Source organism: Fundulus heteroclitus, chromosome 23 (assembly GCF_011125445.2).
Source record: "Fundulus heteroclitus isolate FHET01 chromosome 23, MU-UCD_Fhet_4.1, whole genome shotgun sequence".
Lineage (NCBI taxonomy): Eukaryota > Metazoa > Chordata > Actinopteri > Cyprinodontiformes > Fundulidae > Fundulus > Fundulus heteroclitus.
The window spans coordinates 37,043,787-37,061,988 of NC_046383.1; the positions used below are offsets into that span (position 1 = coordinate 37,043,787).

At 38.5% G+C, this 18,202-nt stretch overlaps 1 protein-coding gene across 4 annotated transcripts; it reads right to left on the reverse strand.

Moving 5' to 3' along the window:
• Window positions 1–5,705: 5,705 nt before the first annotated feature.
• On the reverse strand, window positions 5,706–16,919 carry LOC118557495. 4 transcript variants are annotated; one of them, XM_036127620.1, is made up of 13 exons: window positions 16,815–16,919; window positions 16,021–16,128; window positions 15,242–15,349; window positions 13,668–13,775; window positions 12,889–12,996; window positions 11,315–11,422; window positions 10,532–10,639; window positions 9,753–9,860; window positions 8,957–9,064; window positions 8,179–8,286; window positions 7,398–7,505; window positions 6,602–6,709; window positions 5,773–5,791 (listed from the first exon to the last, which is right to left on the reverse strand). In XM_036127620.1, the coding sequence occupies exons 1-12, from the start codon at window positions 16,844–16,846 to the stop codon at window positions 6,682–6,684; spliced, it is 1,140 nt and encodes a 379-aa protein (XP_035983513.1). In that variant the 5' UTR covers window positions 16,847–16,919; the 3' UTR covers window positions 5,773–5,791; window positions 6,602–6,681. The 4 variants fall into 4 exon arrangements, with proteins under 4 accessions (XP_035983512.1, XP_035983513.1, XP_035983515.1 ...); XM_036127622.1 differs by lacking the exon at window positions 16,021–16,128; XM_036127618.1 differs by lacking the exons at window positions 15,242–15,349; window positions 16,021–16,128; window positions 16,815–16,919 and adding an exon at window positions 14,449–14,553.
• Window positions 16,920–18,202: the final 1,283 nt, after the last annotated feature.

Here is an 18,202-nt window from a genome sequence, read left to right on the forward strand (position 1 = left end):
TGTGATACCGTCAGTTAACAAAAATATTGTATTTTTCTTCCACCTGAATATCTCACTATGATAAAAAACACAAAATCTATGAATCTATTGAGTCTATTTACCATAATTTTACATTTTAACTTCATAAAAAGTTGATGATATGAAATATATAAATATAGATTTTAAAATATAAAATATAAACAGCCAACAAATAAATCTACCAATTCCTACACAAACACACACACACACACACACACACACAGACTGGTTTCCGTGGGGAGTGGGGACTACATTTTTAATCATCATTTTTGGGGACCACCCTTTCTAGTGGTTCTACAGACTCATAAAAAATATGGTACAATATGTAAAGCTGTATTACCCTAAACACAGCTTCAAAAAACGGAATTTCAAAAGTAAGGTCATTAACCTGTTTTCACCATGCTTCATGAGGACTTTTTAATTTTCTGAAAAAACATGGCAGATGGGGACCAGATTTACATATCATTTGCATAATTTACACATACAACTTACCTTTTGGGGACCTTCCAACTTACCTTTTGGGGACCTTCCTTTTTCTTAAAATATTTAGTCAGCCATATTAGATTTAAAGCAAATCATCAGTCCATCCTCACTAATATGAAAAAAACTACACAAAAACAAAACATTTCAGAACACTTTTTATGATACTTAAACCAGAAAGCAATCCAATGACTGAAGAACATAACATGTTTTCCAGGTCTCTTGTGTCTGAAGTCACTGAACTAACAGTTGCACCTGCACCTGAGGTCCATTAAAAAACACTTCAAAAAATGAAACTATGTTGTACCTCTAAATTAACATATTGAGCACACTACTTAAAAGCTGACTTAAACCACAGGTACGCTGCTGGAATTTAACTTAACATGTTTAAAACAAAGAGGATTCCTAAATCAACTTCTTTTCTAGTTTCTTTGTATTTAACAGTCATTTGAGACCTAAAATATAAAAAAACATAACTGAAAGTTCAACAGAGTGTTTATCTAAAGATACTTGAAATAAAATGTCCTTTCCTGTCTTAAAATTAACAGTGTTGCAGCTTCTTTTTGTTTGTTGTTATGCGGTTGTGAACATAGAATTTGACATTCCTCCATGTTCTGTTTTTCAAAGCAGTTGGTTCAGCCTTTAAACACTTTTCACAATCATTTTTTCCTGGTACAATGAAAGATTTAATGAAAGTATTCAGGTGTCTTTCCACAGCCTGCACTTCTTCTGGGGTCCAAGGAGATCTCTTCAGCGGTGCTTTACCTTAAAAAAAGTTCAGATTAGTAAACTAAGAATCAAAAGAACCAGTTTAACAGATACATTTATGAATGTTGTGAAATTAAATAGCACATCAATATGCAAACTCCAATAAGTGACATTAAACTTGTTTTTAAACTTAAAATTACTTTTTAATCCATACTATTCAAAATAGACTTATGCTTGTTAAATTACTGTTTTTATGTGATATGACAAAGAAACTAAAACACAAACCATGGGTGACTCCAGTGTACATTCAGAAATAAAACTCATTACCCAGGAACTTAATCATTTATCAGCACTATCTTGCTTCTGTACTATGGTATTGAAAATTGATTCAAAAAGTGAAGATAAAAATACTTTATTAGTATTTTTTTTATCAGTTATTGAAAGTTGCTTATGCAAGCTGAACAGTAAAGGGGAAAAAGTTGATGGCTAAAAGTTCATTGTAATTGATTGTAACTGCATTTGTTGTACATTTCTAGGTTGCACAGTACTGTTGCCTTTCAAAACATAGACTGGAGTCTTTCTGTATGGATTTCTCATCCTCCCTGTAGATGCGTGAGTTTCTTTCTGGGTACTATAGCTTTCTCCTACAGTACAAAAAAATGTGACTGTTAAGGCTGCTATTTACTCCAAAAGAACTGAGGCAATTTGTCTCACTAACAAATTTTAATCTCTCAGCCCCATCTTGGAAGGTGTCCCTGCTTTGTCTCGACAACGTCGGAGCAACTGTTTTTTCCTTAAGGGCAGTCCAACTGCTTTACTGTGATTGGACAGGATTTAAATGGCCATGTTTAGATTGGAGAAGTGGATATATCTCACGCACCTGTTGAACTTCAGTTGCTCACTTCAGTTCAACTCTGGTGGTTTAAGCGGTCAAATATACTCACTCTTTAAACCATCCTAGCAGGGCAGTATTTCCAAATAGAACCACAGCAAACTATGATCTTTGTGTCTGACAACTCTCTGCTTATTCATGCTCAGTTCTCCATGCTCCCCTCCCCCGGCAGATTGATCTTCAGTGACGTGGCGCTGACTTCTGAGCCGAACGTCTCGTGTAGTATGAATACACAGAATCAAAACAAACTTTTGTCTTTATTCTTCCTACCCAACTACAAGACAAAAACTCTTTGTTCTCATGGAGTAGCTAACAAGATTTAGCCTAATGGATCTTGCTGATGGAGTCCTTAGCTGTGAGTGTGTGTGCATGGTTGTTTGTCCAGTCTGTGTCTGTATTGCCCTGTGATGGACTGGTGACCTGTCCAGGGTGTAAAGTCGCTTCTCACCCAGAAACTGCTGGACACACGCTACATGTTGCATTGTAAGGTCTTAATTTTTAATATTAAAAATATTTTAAGATTTAAAAAAAAAAGGCAAACAAAACTCAGAACTATTGGCTTACCTTTAGAGAAAGATCTTGTGTTGACTTCAATTGGCATATCCTCCTGATCATCTGATGAGGATGAAGGTTGTCTTTTACGTTTCCTGGATGGTTTTGGTGTCATTCTGTTCACATCTTGAGTAAGGATTTGTACTGGTGATAGTTCTACGAAAATTGGAGCAATTTCTTTTTTAATGGTAACATTAACAATGAATTCAACAATTCAGATCTATTGTTGTGCTTAAGAAAAAAAGCTAAAATTTTGTTAAAGGGAAATTCAATCTTTGAAATATATTCTAATTCTTGGAGTTAGCATACTCGGTAAGAATCATCCTCTTTCCAAAAGCTGCATTTGGTTACAAAGAACTGCACACTTAAACCAGGTTATACATATAAAGTGGAAGAAAACTTGCAACAATAAAAAATTACTATAAAGTAATGTATAGTATAACAAGTCCTACCAATAGCAGAAGACTTTTCCTCCTCCTCAGCATTGTTGTCATCATCTTTGTTGTCATCTCTTTCATCTTTGTCGTCAAAGTTGAGAATATTTTCTGTTTAGATCACAAAAATCAGTTTAATTGAATGCTAGACTAAATACATAATCAGTGTTGCCAGATTTAGCAGGCTATCTTGCAATATGATAGTTTTTATTCTGATTTTGTAGTAAAAAAAATTCTTGGCTGAGTGGACTAGTTTGAAGTCTGTTAGTTTAAAATGTTTTAACTAGTCATTTATAATAATGGGTTCAAAACCCGTTACTATAAATATAACAGCTAATGCTAGCTGTTATGAGCTTATCAAACAGCCCCATTCAAGCTGCACTACACAACACTCCACTATCGGAATGCATCTAGAAAGCATCAGTAATCCACCAGTGCGCACAACAATCCGATCTGCAATCAAGTTAGAGGAGGATGAGGTGTGTGATGCAAATGACTCGATTTGATGTTGCTGTGGTGGCTATTTCAGAGTGTTTAAGGACAACAACTCTGATTGGGTGTTGTTGGACTGAAGTTTCTTAAACATTGTTAATAGAGTGTTGATATACTTTTAGATTTACTGCATGTGCATTAATGCATATTGATTGGAAGAGTTTTTGTTCTGGTGGTTTTAACTCATTTTTGGGAAAGAAACTATCAATTTGGCAACACTGCATATAAAACACAGAAAACAGGACAAAGACATACCATCCGGGTCTATCTGAATTTCGTCCAAGTTCTTGCCATGAAACTCTGCCAGTCTTCCATTTTCTAGGGCCATCAGAACTTTGCTTATCTTGGCAAGTTGTAGGGTCTTCTCCGGAAGTCTGTAGAACTCGCGATGAATTCGTATATCATGTCCCAGAAAATTTGCCAACTGATCCATTTCTGTGTCAGTCATATTCAAGACAGTTGACAGTGTTGCAGCATGTTTTCGGAGTTTGGTAGACGTCAGTGACCTTGAGCACTTGGCACCAGAGGCTTTTGCAAAGTCACGAAGGCAGTCTGAGCCTCGGAAATGTGTCAGGACTCCTGGTCTTGCAAACAAGTACAAGTTGTCTTTTAGAACACCACAGGCTTCCCTCAGTTTAACAAGTAGCTCTAAAGCAGACAGCATTTTAGGAGTTAGAAGAATCGGAACTGGCCGCCCTCGTTTTCCTCTAGTGACAATTCTTGAGAAGTGCCGGCAGAGTTTTTTCTCCACTTCAGTGAGTGCCCAGTCAACATCTTGGTGCTGGTGAGAGGTATCTCTAGATAAAAAAGCCTCCAAGGGCATGCTTGCTACTTCTCCTTCTCTCCGACGATTAAACAGAATGATCTGGGCAAGCGATGCCTTTGTCAACTCCGTCCAAGCTTGCATGGAGGGTCTTTCAGAGAGTGAATTGTAACATTCATCTTGAATTTGATTCAGATGCGCGTGCAGCTTTCGGACATCTTCAGTAAAGGGCATGAGAGTAGGCACGTTCCACTTAGCTTCTCTGACGTTTCTTAGAGCAGTTGAAGAGATTAACTCATTCCACTTCTCCTTATGGACATCTTGAAAGTCACTGGCCTTTTTGACTAGTTCTGAGTTGTTTGATATCAAACTTTGTGCCTTTAGGAGTTTGCTAACTTTAACCAGAGAATTTCCAAGTTTGTTAGCTAGTGAAGGAATCTTGAACTTGTTTCTTTCACCATCAAATCCACAAGTAACCTGAACTGCTCTCACCATTTCCATGTAGTTCTTTGGATCTATGACTTCTTCCATTCTTTTCAAGCTTGTGCATTTCCTGGCATTGTAAAGCAGCCTTCCCATTTCTCTCATTTTCTCACGAACACACTGTTGATTCCTTGGTGAAGTACCACCCTTGTTCAACAAATGTTGCCCAAGATCAACAATCAACGAATCATTCTTGACAATATCTGTAATTGGATCAGCATTCATTGCACTGATTGTTTTCCACAATTGTTTAGTAATGTTTGAAGGTACAGCACCAACATAAGTACATAAAGACTGCACACGATTTTTTCCTGGTTTTAAATGGGCTGATCCTGGTCCAAGTGCACAATTCCGCATATGGCGCCACAGTATTTTTCTTTTAAAAAGACCTTGGCAGTATGCACAGTGCATGAAGTCTTCACACTTCAGTTCTTCCTGTGGTCGCTTGATTGGCACCAACACTCCACCTCCAAATTTCATTACAGAAGCATTGTGTGCATAGTTTCCTTTGTTGCGAATGAAATCAAGATGTTTCTTTCGTTCCTTGGAACCCTTTGGAAAGCTGAGCGCTTTAGCCACCTCCATTTTCTCTTCGTGAACACGTTCTAGATGTCTTGCAATCTTAGCATATGGTTTGCAGCAGTACAAACAGTAATGTCTCTTGTCATAAACTCTTTTTCCTCCTTTTTTCTGGCTTGCACCAACTATTATGGCTTGAGGAGAGCTGGCTTCATCCTCAAAAACATTGTCGGGCATACCCTTTGGATTATCAGATGTACTGTCACACTCCATAAGAGTTTCTGAATGGGAAGATTTTGATAACCAGTCTTCATGGGAATCATTGGGCTGATCATTTAATTCCATGCTGCCAATGTCACTTTCATCAGATGTATCAGGAATGTACTCTTCACCACTACCCGATGCAGAGTCAAAAAGGTCGCTAGAATCATCAAGAGCCTCATTGTTCATCTAAAGAGAACAAAGAGATTAAGATGAAAATGCAATTTTAATTTGCTACAAATCTGTTCAATGTGCAATAGTAACAAAATGTATAACACTTTTAGTAGGCCACAATTTGGGCAATAATTTGTTTTCATTAGGACACTGAAATTCTGGAACACAGAAATAACTTGTTTCAGCAAATAAAGGAATAAAAAAAAAGGTCAAACTCTGACAATTTGGAGAAGGAAAAGTAAATGAAATAAATAAAAATGAAAGGGATTAAATGTTTAGCAGAGTTGGTATGAGGGTTATTTTAGACTCCTGAATTAAGCCAAAATATGAATGACGCAGGGTTTGGAAGTGCTTTTAGTGCTGCACACACACCTCAGACATCAGTCATGGGGAACCAGCACACACCCAGTTAGCATGTCCTTTTGGGGACTAACCTTATTCCAATTTTAACACTAGTTAAATCTGGTTAATGTGCGCTGTGGGAAAACAATGTGTCTAAAAAGGACATTTAAGCAGCAAATTTTAATTCAATTTAAATCTTACTAAGATGTGGAACTGCAGCCACATTTCTACAAAAAGAACATTCAACTGTTCACAGCATTGGTTTAAGGACACCTGGCAATCAAATTTCAGTCACCCCTACACAATATCAACATCACATTGTACAGGTGCATCTGACCCTCACTGTTACATTTGTATATATTAGAACCACTCAATTTTTCAGGTGAGAGCAGAGAACAATCGTGGACAGAATATAACAGAAAGATTGTAATGGAAGAAAACCCCAAACAGTTCTAAGTTCTGAGCTAAACCTGAAGCAATTACCTGTTTAGGAGCTCGGTCATCCTCTGGGTCATTGTTGTTCCTCTGAGAGCCTGAACAAAGTGAAGGAAGGCTGGAGTCCATTACTGACGGTTCCACACTGGTCGATGGCTGGAACATTTAAAAGTGTTGTTGGTAAACAAACGTGGACAACCAAATGGTTCAGTAGAGGCTACCATTTTAAACAAATGCTACATCTTTTTTTTAACATTAAGTCAAAGAATCCTGGAATAAATTTACATTAATCATAATATGAAAGAAACAACCTAAAACCTCTGCATTCTTTAGGGATCACAACTGGATTGAGTGCTGTACACACATCTCAGGCATGAGTTATGGGGACCCAACACACTCAGCTAACATGTCCTTATGTGGATTAACCTTCCTCCAGCTTTTTACACACTAGGTAATTCTGGTTAAAGTGTGTTGTGGGGACACCGTGTGTGTCTAAAAGGGAGAATTAATAAGCAAATTTAGAAAGTAGAGTGTTGGATTAAATCTTACTCAGATGTGGAACTGCAACTAAATTTCTACATCAGGAACATTCAACCATTTGCTGCATTTGTTTAAGGACTTCTGGCCATAAAATATCAGTCAGCCCTACACCATGTCCACATATCACATTGTACAGGTGCATCTGACCCTCACTGTTACATTAGGAGCTCTGTCATCCTCTGGGTCATTGTCAATTTTTCAGGTGAGAGCAGAAAAAAAATCATGGACAGAATATAACAGAAAGATTGAAATGGAAGAAAACCCCAAACAGTTCTAAGTTCTGAGCTAAACCTGAAGCAATTACCTGTTTAGGAGCTCTGTCATCCTCCGGGTCATTGTTGTTCCTCTGAGAGCCTGAACAAAGTGAAGGAAGGCTGGAGTCCATTTCTGACGGTTCCAAGCTGGTCGATGGCTGGAACACAAACATTGACAACCAAATGGTTCATTTGAGGTTACTATCTTAAACAAAGGCTACTTTTATTTTACATTAAGTCAAAGAATCCTGAAATGATATAGTGAGCTAAAGTCCTAAATCACATTAAACATAATATGAAAGAAACAACCTAAAACCTCTGCATTCTTTAGGGATCACAACTGGATTGAGTGCTGTACACACATCTCAGGCATGAGTTATGGGGACCCAACACACTCAGCTAACATGTCCTGCTGTAGACTAACTTTCCTCCAGCTTTTAACACACTAGGTAATTCTGGTTAAAGTGTGTTGTGGGGACACCGTGTGTGTCTAAAAGGGAGAATCAATAAGCAAATTTAGAAAGTAGAGTGCTGGATTAAATCTTACTCAGATGTGGAACTGCAACTAAATTTCTACATCAGGAACATTCAACCGTTTGCTACATTGGTTTAAGGACTTCTGGCCATCAAATATCAGTCAGCTCTACACCATGTCCACATATCACATTGTACAGGTGCATCTGACCCTCACTGTTACATTTGTATATATTAGAACCAGTCAATTTTTCAGGTGAGAGCAGAGAACAATCATGGACAGAATATAACAGAAAGATTGTAATGGAAGAAAACCCCAAACAGTTCTAAGTTCTGAGCTAAACCTGAAGCAATTACCTGTTTAGGAGCTCGGTCATCCTCTGGGTCATTGTTGTTCCTCTGAGAGCCTGAACAAAGTGAAGGAAGGCTGGAGTCCATTTCTGACGGTTCCACACTGGTCGATGGCTGGAACATTTAAAAGTGTTGTTGGTAAACAAACGTGGACAACCAAATGGTTCAGTAGAGGCTACCATTTTAAACAAATGCTACATCTTTTTTTTAACATTAAGTCAAAGAATCCTGGAATAAATTTACATTAAACATAATATGAAAGAAACAACCTAAAACCTCTGCATTCTTTAGGGATCACAACTGGATTGAGTGCTGTACACACATCTCAGGCATGAGTTATGGGGACCCAACACACTCAGCTAACATGTCCTGCTGTAGACTAACTTTCCTCCAGCTTTTAACACACTAGGTAATTCTGGTTAAAGTGTGTTGTGGGGACACCGTGTGTGTCTAAAAGGGAGAATCAATAAGCAAATTTAGAAAGTAGAGTGCTGGATTAAATCTTACTCAGATGTGGAACTGCAACTAAATTTCTACATCAGGAACATTCAACCGTTTGCTGCATTGGTTTAAGGACTTCTGGCCATCAAATATCAGTCAGCTCTACACCATGTCCACATATCACATTGTACAGGTGCATCTGACCCTCACTGTTACATTTGTATATATTAGAACCAGTCAATTTTTCAGGTGAGAGCAGAGAACAATCATGGACAGAATATAACAGAAAGATTGTAATGGAAGAAAACCCCAAACAGTTCTAAGTTAAACCTGAAGCAATTACCTGTTTAGGAGCTCGGTCATCCTCTGGGTCATTGTTGTTCCTCTGAGAGCCTGAACAAAGTGAAGGAAGGCTGGAGTCCATTTCTGACGGTTCCACACTGGTCGATGGCTGGAACATTTAAAAGTGTTGTTGGTAAACAAACGTGGACAACCAAATGGTTCAGTAGAGGCTACCATTTTAAACAAATGCTACATCTTTTTTTTAACATTAAGTCAAATAATCCTGGAATAAATTTACATTAAACATAATATGAAAGAAACAACCTAAAACCTCTGCATTCTTTAGGGATCACAACTGGATTGAGTGCTGTACACACATCTCAGGCATGAGTTATGGGGACCCAACACACTCAGCTAACATGTCCTTATGTAGATTAACTTTCCTCCAGCTTTTAACACACTAGGTAATTCTGGTTAAAGTGTGTTGTGGGGACACCGTGTGTGTCTAAAAGGGAGAATTAATAAGCAAATTTAGAAAGTAGAGTGCTGGATTAAATCTTACTCAGATGTGGAACTGCAACTAAATTTCTACATCAGGAACATTCAACCATTTGCTACATTGGTTTAAGGACTTCTGGCCATCAAATATCAGTCAGCCCTACACCATGTCCACATATCACATTGTACAGGTGCATCTGACCCTCACTGTTACATTAGGAGCTCTGTCATCCTCTGGGTCATTGTCAATTTTTCAGGTGAGAGCAGAAAAAAAATCATGGACAGAATATAACAGAAAGATTGAAATGGAAGAAAACCCCAAACAGTTCTAAGTTCTGAGCTAAACCTGAAGCAATTACCTGTTTAGGAGCTCTGTCATCCTCCGGGTCATTGTTGTTCCTCTGAGAGCCTGAACAAAGTGAAGGAAGGCTGGAGTCCATTTCTGACGGTTCCAAGCTGGTCGATGGCTGGAACACAAACATTGACAACCAAATGGTTCATTTGAGGTTACTATCTTAAACAAAGGCTACTTTTATTTTACATTAAGTCAAAGAATCCTGAAATGATATAGTGAGCTAAAGTCCTAAATCACATTAAACATAATATGAAAGAAACAACCTAAAACCTCTGCATTCTTTAGGGATCACAACTGGATTGAGTGCTGTACACACATCTCAGGCATGAGTTATGGGGACCCAACACACTCAGCTAACATGTCCTGCTGTAGACTAACTTTCCTCCAGCTTTTAACACACTAGGTAATTCTGGTTAAAGTGTGTTGTGGGGACACCGTGTGTGTCTAAAAGGGAGAATCAATAAGCAAATTTAGAAAGTAGAGTGCTGGATTAAATCTTACTCAGATGTGGAACTGCAACTAAATTTCTACATCAGGAACATTCAACCGTTTGCTGCATTGGTTTAAGGACTTCTGGCCATCAAATATCAGTCAGCTCTACACCATGTCCACATATCACATTGTACAGGTGCATCTGACCCTCACTGTTACATTTGTATATATTAGAACCAGTCAATTTTTCAGGTGAGAGCAGAGAACAATCATGGACAGAATATAACTAAGATTGAAATGGAAGAAAACCCCAAACAGTTCTAAGTTCTGAGCTAAACCTGAAGCAATTACCTGTTTAGGAGCTCGGTCATCCTCTGGGTCATTGTTGTTCCTCTGAGAGCCTGAACAAAGTGAAGGAAGGCTGGAGTCCATTTCTGACGGTTCCACACTGGTCGATGGCTGGAACATTTAAAAGTGTTGTTGGTAAACAAACGTGGACAACCAAATGGTTCAGTAGAGGCTACCATTTTAAACAAATGCTACATCTTTTTTTTAACATTAAGTCAAAGAATCCTGGAATAAATTTACATTAATCATAATATGAAAGAAACAACCTAAAACCTCTGCATTCTTTAGGGATCACAACTGGATTGAGTGCTGTACACACATCTCAGGCATGAGTTATGGGGACCCAACACACTCAGCTAACATGTCCTTATGTGGATTAACCTTCCTCCAGCTTTTTACACACTAGGTAATTCTGGTTAAAGTGTGTTGTGGGGACACTGTGTGTGTCTAAAAGGGAGAATCAATAAGCAAATTTAGAAAGTAGAGTGCTGGATTAAATCTTACTCAGATGTGGAACTGCAACTAAATTTCTACATCAGGAACATTCAACCGTTTGCTGCATTGGTTTAAGGACTTCTGGCCATCAAATATCAGTCAGCTCTACACCATGTCTACATATCACATTGTACAGGTGCATCTGACCCTCACTGTTACATTTGTATATATTAGAACCAGTCAATTTTTCAGGTGAGAGCGGAGAACAATCATGGACAGAATATAACTAAGATTGAAATGGAAGAAAACCCCAAACAGTTCTAAGTTCTGAGCTAAACCTGAAGCAATTACCTGTTTAGGAGCTCTGTCATCCTCCAAGTCATTGTTGTTCCTCTGAGAGCCTGAACAAAGTGAAGGAAGGCTGGAGTCCATTTCTGACGGTTCCAAGCTGGTCGATGGCTGGAACACAAACATTGACAACCAAATGGTTCATTTGAGGTTACTATCTTAAACAAAGGCTACTTTTATTTTACATTAAGTCAAAGAATCCTGAAATGATATAGTGAGCTAAAGTCCTAAATCACATTAAACATAATATGAAAGAAACAACCTAAAACCTCTGCATTCTTTAGGGATCACAACTGGATTGAGTGCTGTACACACATCTCAGACATGAGTTATGGGGACCCAACACACTCAGCTAACATGTCCTGCTGTAGACTAACTTTCCTCCAGCTTTTAACACACTAGGTAATTCTGGTTAAAGTGTGTTGTGGGGACACTGTGTGTGTCTAAAAGGGAGAATCAATAAGCAAATGTAGAAAGTAGAGTGCTGGATTAAATCTTACTCAGATGTGGAACTGCAACTAAATTTCTACATCAGGAACATTCAACCGTTTGCTACATTGGTTTAAGGACTTCTGGCCATCAAATATCAGTCAGCTCTACACCATGTCCACATATCACATTGTACAGGTGCATCTGACCCTCACTGTTACATTTGTATATATTAGAACCAGTCAATTTTTCAGGTGAGAGCAGAGAACAATCATGGACAGAATATAACAGAAAGATTGTAATGGAAGAAAACCCCAAACAGTTCTAAGTTCTGAGCTAAACCTGAAGCAATTACCTGTTTAGGAGCTCGGTCATCCTCTGGGTCATTGTTGTTCCTCTGAGAGCCTGAACAAAGTGAAGGAAGGCTGGAGTCCATTACTGACGGTTCCACACTGGTCGATGGCTGGAACATTTAAAAGTGTTGTTGGTAAACAAACGTGGACAACCAAATGGTTCAGTAGAGGCTACCATTTTAAACAAATGCTACATCTTTTTTTTAACATTAAGTCAAAGAATCCTGGAATAAATTTACATTAATCATAATATGAAAGAAACAACCTAAAACCTCTGCATTCTTTAGGGATCACAACTGGATTGAGTGCTGTACACACATCTCAGGCATGAGTTATGGGGACCCAACACACTCAGCTAACATGTCCTTATGTAGATTAACTTTCCTCCAGCTTTTAACACACTAGGTAATTCTGGTTAAAGTGTGTTGTGGGGACACCGTGTGTGTCTAAAAGGGAGAATTAATAAGCAAATTTAGAAAGTAGAGTGCTGGATTAAATCTTACTCAGATGTGGAACTGCAACTAAATTTCTACATCAGGAACATTCAACCATTTGCTGCATTTGTTTAAGGACTTCTGGCCATAAAATATCAGTCAGCCCTACACCATGTCCACATATCACATTGTACAGGTGCATCTGACCCTCACTGTTACATTAGGAGCTCTGTCATCCTCTGGGTCATTGTCAATTTTTCAGGTGAGAGCAGAAAAAAATCATGGACAGATTATAACTAAGATTGAAATGGAAGAAAACCCCAAACAGTTCTAAGTTCTGAGCTAAACCTGAAGCAATTACCTGTTTAGGAGCTCTGTCATCCTCCAAGTCATTGTTGTTCCTCTGAGAGCCTGAACAAAGTGAAGGAAGGCTGGAGTCCATTTCTGACGGTTCCAAGCTGGTCGATGGCTGGAACACAAACATTGACAACCAAATGGTTCATTTGAGGTTACTATCTTAAACAAAGGCTACTTTTATTTTACATTAAGTCAAAGAATCCTGAAATGATTTAGTGAGCTAAAGTCCTAAATCACATTAAACATAATATGAAAGAAACAACCTAAAACCTCTGCATTCTTTAGGGATCACAACTGGATTGAGTGCTGTACACACATCTCAGGCATGAGTTATGGGGACCCAACACACTCAGCTAACATGTCCTGCTGTGGACTAACTTTCCTCCAGCTTTTAACACACTAGGTAATTCTGGTTAAAGTGTGTTGTGGGGACACTGTGTGTGTCTAAAAGGGAGAATCAATAAGCAAATTTAGAAAGTAGAGTGCTGGATTAAATCTTACTCAGATGTGGAACTGCAACTAAATTTCTACATCAGGAACATTCAACCGTTTGCTGCATTGGTTTAAGGACTTCTGGCCATCAAATATCAGTCAGCTCTACACCATGTCTACATATCACATTGTACAGGTGCATCTGACCCTCACTGTTACATTTGTATATATTAGAACCAGTCAATTTTTCAGGTGAGAGCGGAGAACAATCATGGACAGAATATAACTAAGATTGAAATGGAAGAAAACCCCAAACAGTTCTAAGTTCTGAGCTAAACCTGAAGCAATTACCTGTTTAGGAGCTCTGTCATCCTCCAAGTCATTGTTGTTCCTCTGAGAGCCTGAACAAAGTGAAGGAAGGCTGGAGTCCATTTCTGACGGTTCCAAGCTGGTCGATGGCTGGAACACAAACATTGACAACCAAATGGTTCATTTGAGGTTACTATCTTAAACAAAGGCTACTTTTATTTTACATTAAGTCAAAGAATCCTGAAATGATATAGTGAGCTAAAGTCCTAAATCACATTAAACATAATATGAAAGAAACAACCTAAAACCTCTGCATTCTTTAGGGATCACAACTGGATTGAGTGCTGTACACACATCTCAGACATGAGTTATGGGGACCCAACACACTCAGCTAACATGTCCTGCTGTAGACTAACTTTCCTCCAGCTTTTAACACACTAGGTAATTCTGGTTAAAGTGTGTTGTGGGGACACTGTGTGTGTCTAAAAGGGAGAATCAATAAGCAAATGTAGAAAGTAGAGTGCTGGATTAAATCTTACTCAGATGTGGAACTGCAACTAAATTTCTACATCAGGAACATTCAACCGTTTGCTACATTGGTTTAAGGACTTCTGGCCATCAAATATCAGTCAGCTCTACACCATGTCCACATATCACATTGTACAGGTGCATCTGACCCTCACTGTTACATTTGTATATATTAGAACCAGTCAATTTTTCAGGTGAGAGCAGAGAACAATCATGGACAGAATATAACAGAAAGATTGTAATGGAAGAAAACCCCAAACAGTTCTAAGTTCTGAGCTAAACCTGAAGCAATTACCTGTTTAGGAGCTCGGTCATCCTCTGGGTCATTGTTGTTCCTCTGAGAGCCTGAACAAAGTGAAGGAAGGCTGGAGTCCATTACTGACGGTTCCACACTGGTCGATGGCTGGAACATTTAAAAGTGTTGTTGGTAAACAAACGTGGACAACCAAATGGTTCAGTAGAGGCTACCATTTTAAACAAATGCTACATCTTTTTTTTAACATTAAGTCAAAGAATCCTGGAATAAATTTACATTAATCATAATATGAAAGAAACAACCTAAAACCTCTGCATTCTTTAGGGATCACAACTGGATTGAGTGCTGTACACACATCTCAGGCATGAGTTATGGGGACCCAACACACTCAGCTAACATGTCCTTATGTAGATTAACTTTCCTCCAGCTTTTAACACACTAGGTAATTCTGGTTAAAGTGTGTTGTGGGGACACCGTGTGTGTCTAAAAGGGAGAATTAATAAGCAAATTTAGAAAGTAGAGTGCTGGATTAAATCTTACTCAGATGTGGAACTGCAACTAAATTTCTACATCAGGAACATTCAACCATTTGCTGCATTTGTTTAAGGACTTCTGGCCATAAAATATCAGTCAGCCCTACACCATGTCCACATATCACATTGTACAGGTGCATCTGACCCTCACTGTTACATTAGGAGCTCTGTCATCCTCTGGGTCATTGTCAATTTTTCAGGTGAGAGCAGAAAAAAATCATGGACAGATTATAACTAAGATTGAAATGGAAGAAAACCCCAAACAGTTCTAAGTTCTGAGCTAAACCTGAAGCAATTACCTGTTTAGGAGCTCTGTCATCCTCCAAGTCATTGTTGTTCCTCTGAGAGCCTGAACAAAGTGAAGGAAGGCTGGAGTCCATTTCTGACGGTTCCAAGCTGGTCGATGGCTGGAACACAAACATTGACAACCAAATGGTTCATTTGAGGTTACTATCTTAAACAAAGGCTACTTTTATTTTACATTAAGTCAAAGAATCCTGAAATGATTTAGTGAGCTAAAGTCCTAAATCACATTAAACATAATATGAAAGAAACAACCTAAAACCTCTGCATTCTTTAGGGATCACAACTGGATTGAGTGCTGTACACACATCTCAGGCATGAGTTATGGGGACCCAACACACTCAGCTAACATGTCCTGCTGTGGACTAACTTTCCTCCAGCTTTTAACACACTAGGTAATTCTGGTTAAAGTGTGTTGTGGGGACACTGTGTGTGTCTAAAAGGGAGAATCAATAAGCAAATTTAGAAAGTAGAGTGCTGGATTAAATCTTACTCAGATGTGGAACTGCAACTAAATTTCTACATCAGGAACATTCAACCGTTTGCTGCATTGGTTTAAGGACTTCTGGCCATCAAATATCAGTCAGCTCTACACCATGTCCACATATCACATTGTACAGGTGCATCTGACCCTCACTGTTACATTTGTATATATTAGAACCAGTCAATTTTTCAGGTGAGAGCAGAGAACAATCATGGACAGAATATAACTAAGATTGAAATGGAAGAAAACCCCAAACAGTTCTAAGTTCTGAGCTAAACCTGAAGCAATTACCTGTTTAGGAGCTCGGTCATCCTCTGGGTCATTGTTGTTCCTCTGAGAGCCTGAACAAAGTGAAGGAAGGCTGGAGTCCATTTCTGACGGTTCCACACTGGTCGATGGCTGGAACATTTAAAAGTGTTGTTGGTAAACAAACGTGGACAACCAAATGGTTCAGTAGAGGCTACCATTTTAAACAAATGCTACATCTTTTTTTTTTACATTAAGTCAAAGAATCCTGGAATAAATTTACATTAAACATAATATGAAAGAAACAACCTAAAACCTCTGCATTCTTTAGGGATCACAACTGGATTGAGTGCTGTACACACATCTCAGGCATGAGTTATGGGGACCCAACACACTCAGCTAACATGTCCTTATGTGGATTAACCTTCCTCCAGCTTTTAACACACTAGGTAATTCTGGTTAAAGTGTGTTGTGGGGACACCGTGTGTGTCTAAAAGGAAGAATTAATAAGCAAATGTAGAAAGTAGAGTGCTGGATTAAATCTTACTCAGATGTGGAACTGCAACTAAATTTCTACATCAGGAACATTCAACCATTTGCTGCATTGGTTTAAGGACTTCTGGCCATCAAATATCAGCCAGCCCTACACCATGTCCACATATCACATTGTACAGGTGCATCTGACCCTCACTGTTACATTAGGAGCTCTGTCATCCTCTGGGTCATTGTCAATTTTTCAGGTGAGAGCAGAAAAAAATCATGGACAGATTATAACTAAGATTGAAATGGAAGAAAACCCCAAACAGTTCTAAGTTCTGAGCTAAACCTGAAGCAATTACCTGTTTAGGAGCTCTGTCATCCTCCAAGTCATTGTTGTTCCTCTGAGAGCCTGAACAAAGTGAAGGAAGGCTGGAGTCCATTTCTGACGGTTCCAAGCTGGTCGATGGCTGGAACACAAACATTGACAACCAAATGGTTCATTTGAGGTTACTATCTTAAACAAAGGCTACTTTTATTTTACATTAAGTCAAAGAATCCTGAAATGATATAGTGAGCTAAAGTCCTAAATCACATTAAACATAATATAAAAGAAACAACCTAAAACCTCTGCATTCTTTAGGGATCACAACTGGATTGAGTGCTGTACACACATCTCAGACATGAGTTATGGGGACCCAACACACTCAGCTAACATGTCCTGCTGTGGACTAACTTTCCTCCAGCTTTTAACACACTAGGTAATTCTGGTTAAAGTGTGTTGTGGGGACACCGTGTGTGTCTAAAAGGGAGAATCAATAAGCAAATTTAGAAAGTAGAGTACTGGATTAAATCTTACTCAGATGTGGAACTGCAACTAAATTTCTACATCAGGAACATTCAACCATTTGCTACATTGGTTTAAGGACTTCTGGCCATCAAATATCAGTCAGCCCTACACCATGTCTACATATCACATTGTACAGATGCATCTGACCCTCACTGTTACATTTGTATATATTAGAACCAGTCAATTTTTCAGGTGAGAGCAGAAAAAAAATCATGGACAGAATATAACAGAAAGATTGTAATGGAAGAAAACCCCAAACAGTTCTAAGTTCTGAGCTAAACCTGAAGCAATTACCTGTTTAGGAGCTCTGTAGCCTGAACAAAGTCTATTTAAGATTTAAAATTAGTTCATAGTTGTTGATATAGAAAATGTAAAACACTTTCCATTTTACAGTCTATAAAATATATTGCAATTTTTTTTAAATATATTCTGCATTTCTACATTGATCAAAATTCTTTGTTACTGCAAAGCTCCACATCATTTCTTCAGTTTACTGAGCTCCTCACCTGTTTTCTCCATGGGCAGTCTGAACCTCCATAATCATATGTAATTTCTTCCCCTTCTTTGATGTCATTAAGGGCAAACAAACAAAGGTGGGGTTTTCCATTCACAACAATTTTTTTCATTCTACAGTTTGGTCGTCTGTGGTCATCATTTATGAGTCTACCAAGTGATCCATCTTCTCTGGAGGCATCAATGCTTAAAAGGACAGAAACAGATTAAAAGTAGAAATCATAAGAATAAAAAAAACTTGCCAGCTATGTTTTAACAGACACAAATATTTCAGCCCTTACCACCATATTTTGCCTTGCCACTTAAATGAAAACATAAAGCCAGCACAAGCAGGGTGGTACACTCTCTTTCTCCTCTCAGATTCTTCTGTTGTGATCCTCTCTCCCT

What these genes read in the sequence shown, in the direction of transcription:
- LOC118557495 (XM_036127620.1), bottom strand. Translation starts at nt 16,846, where the DNA reads ATGACTTGGAGGATGACAGAGCTCCTAAACAG. An exon ending in ATGACAGAGCTCCTAAACAG is followed by an intron (nt 10,640 to 11,314) that starts GTAATTGCTTCA and finishes TAAATGTTCCAG; the next exon opens with CCATCGACCAGTGTGGAACC. An exon ending in ATGACCGAGCTCCTAAACAG is followed by an intron (nt 7,506 to 8,178) that starts GTAATTGCTTCA and finishes TTTGTGTTCCAG; the next exon opens with CCATCGACCAGCTTGGAACC.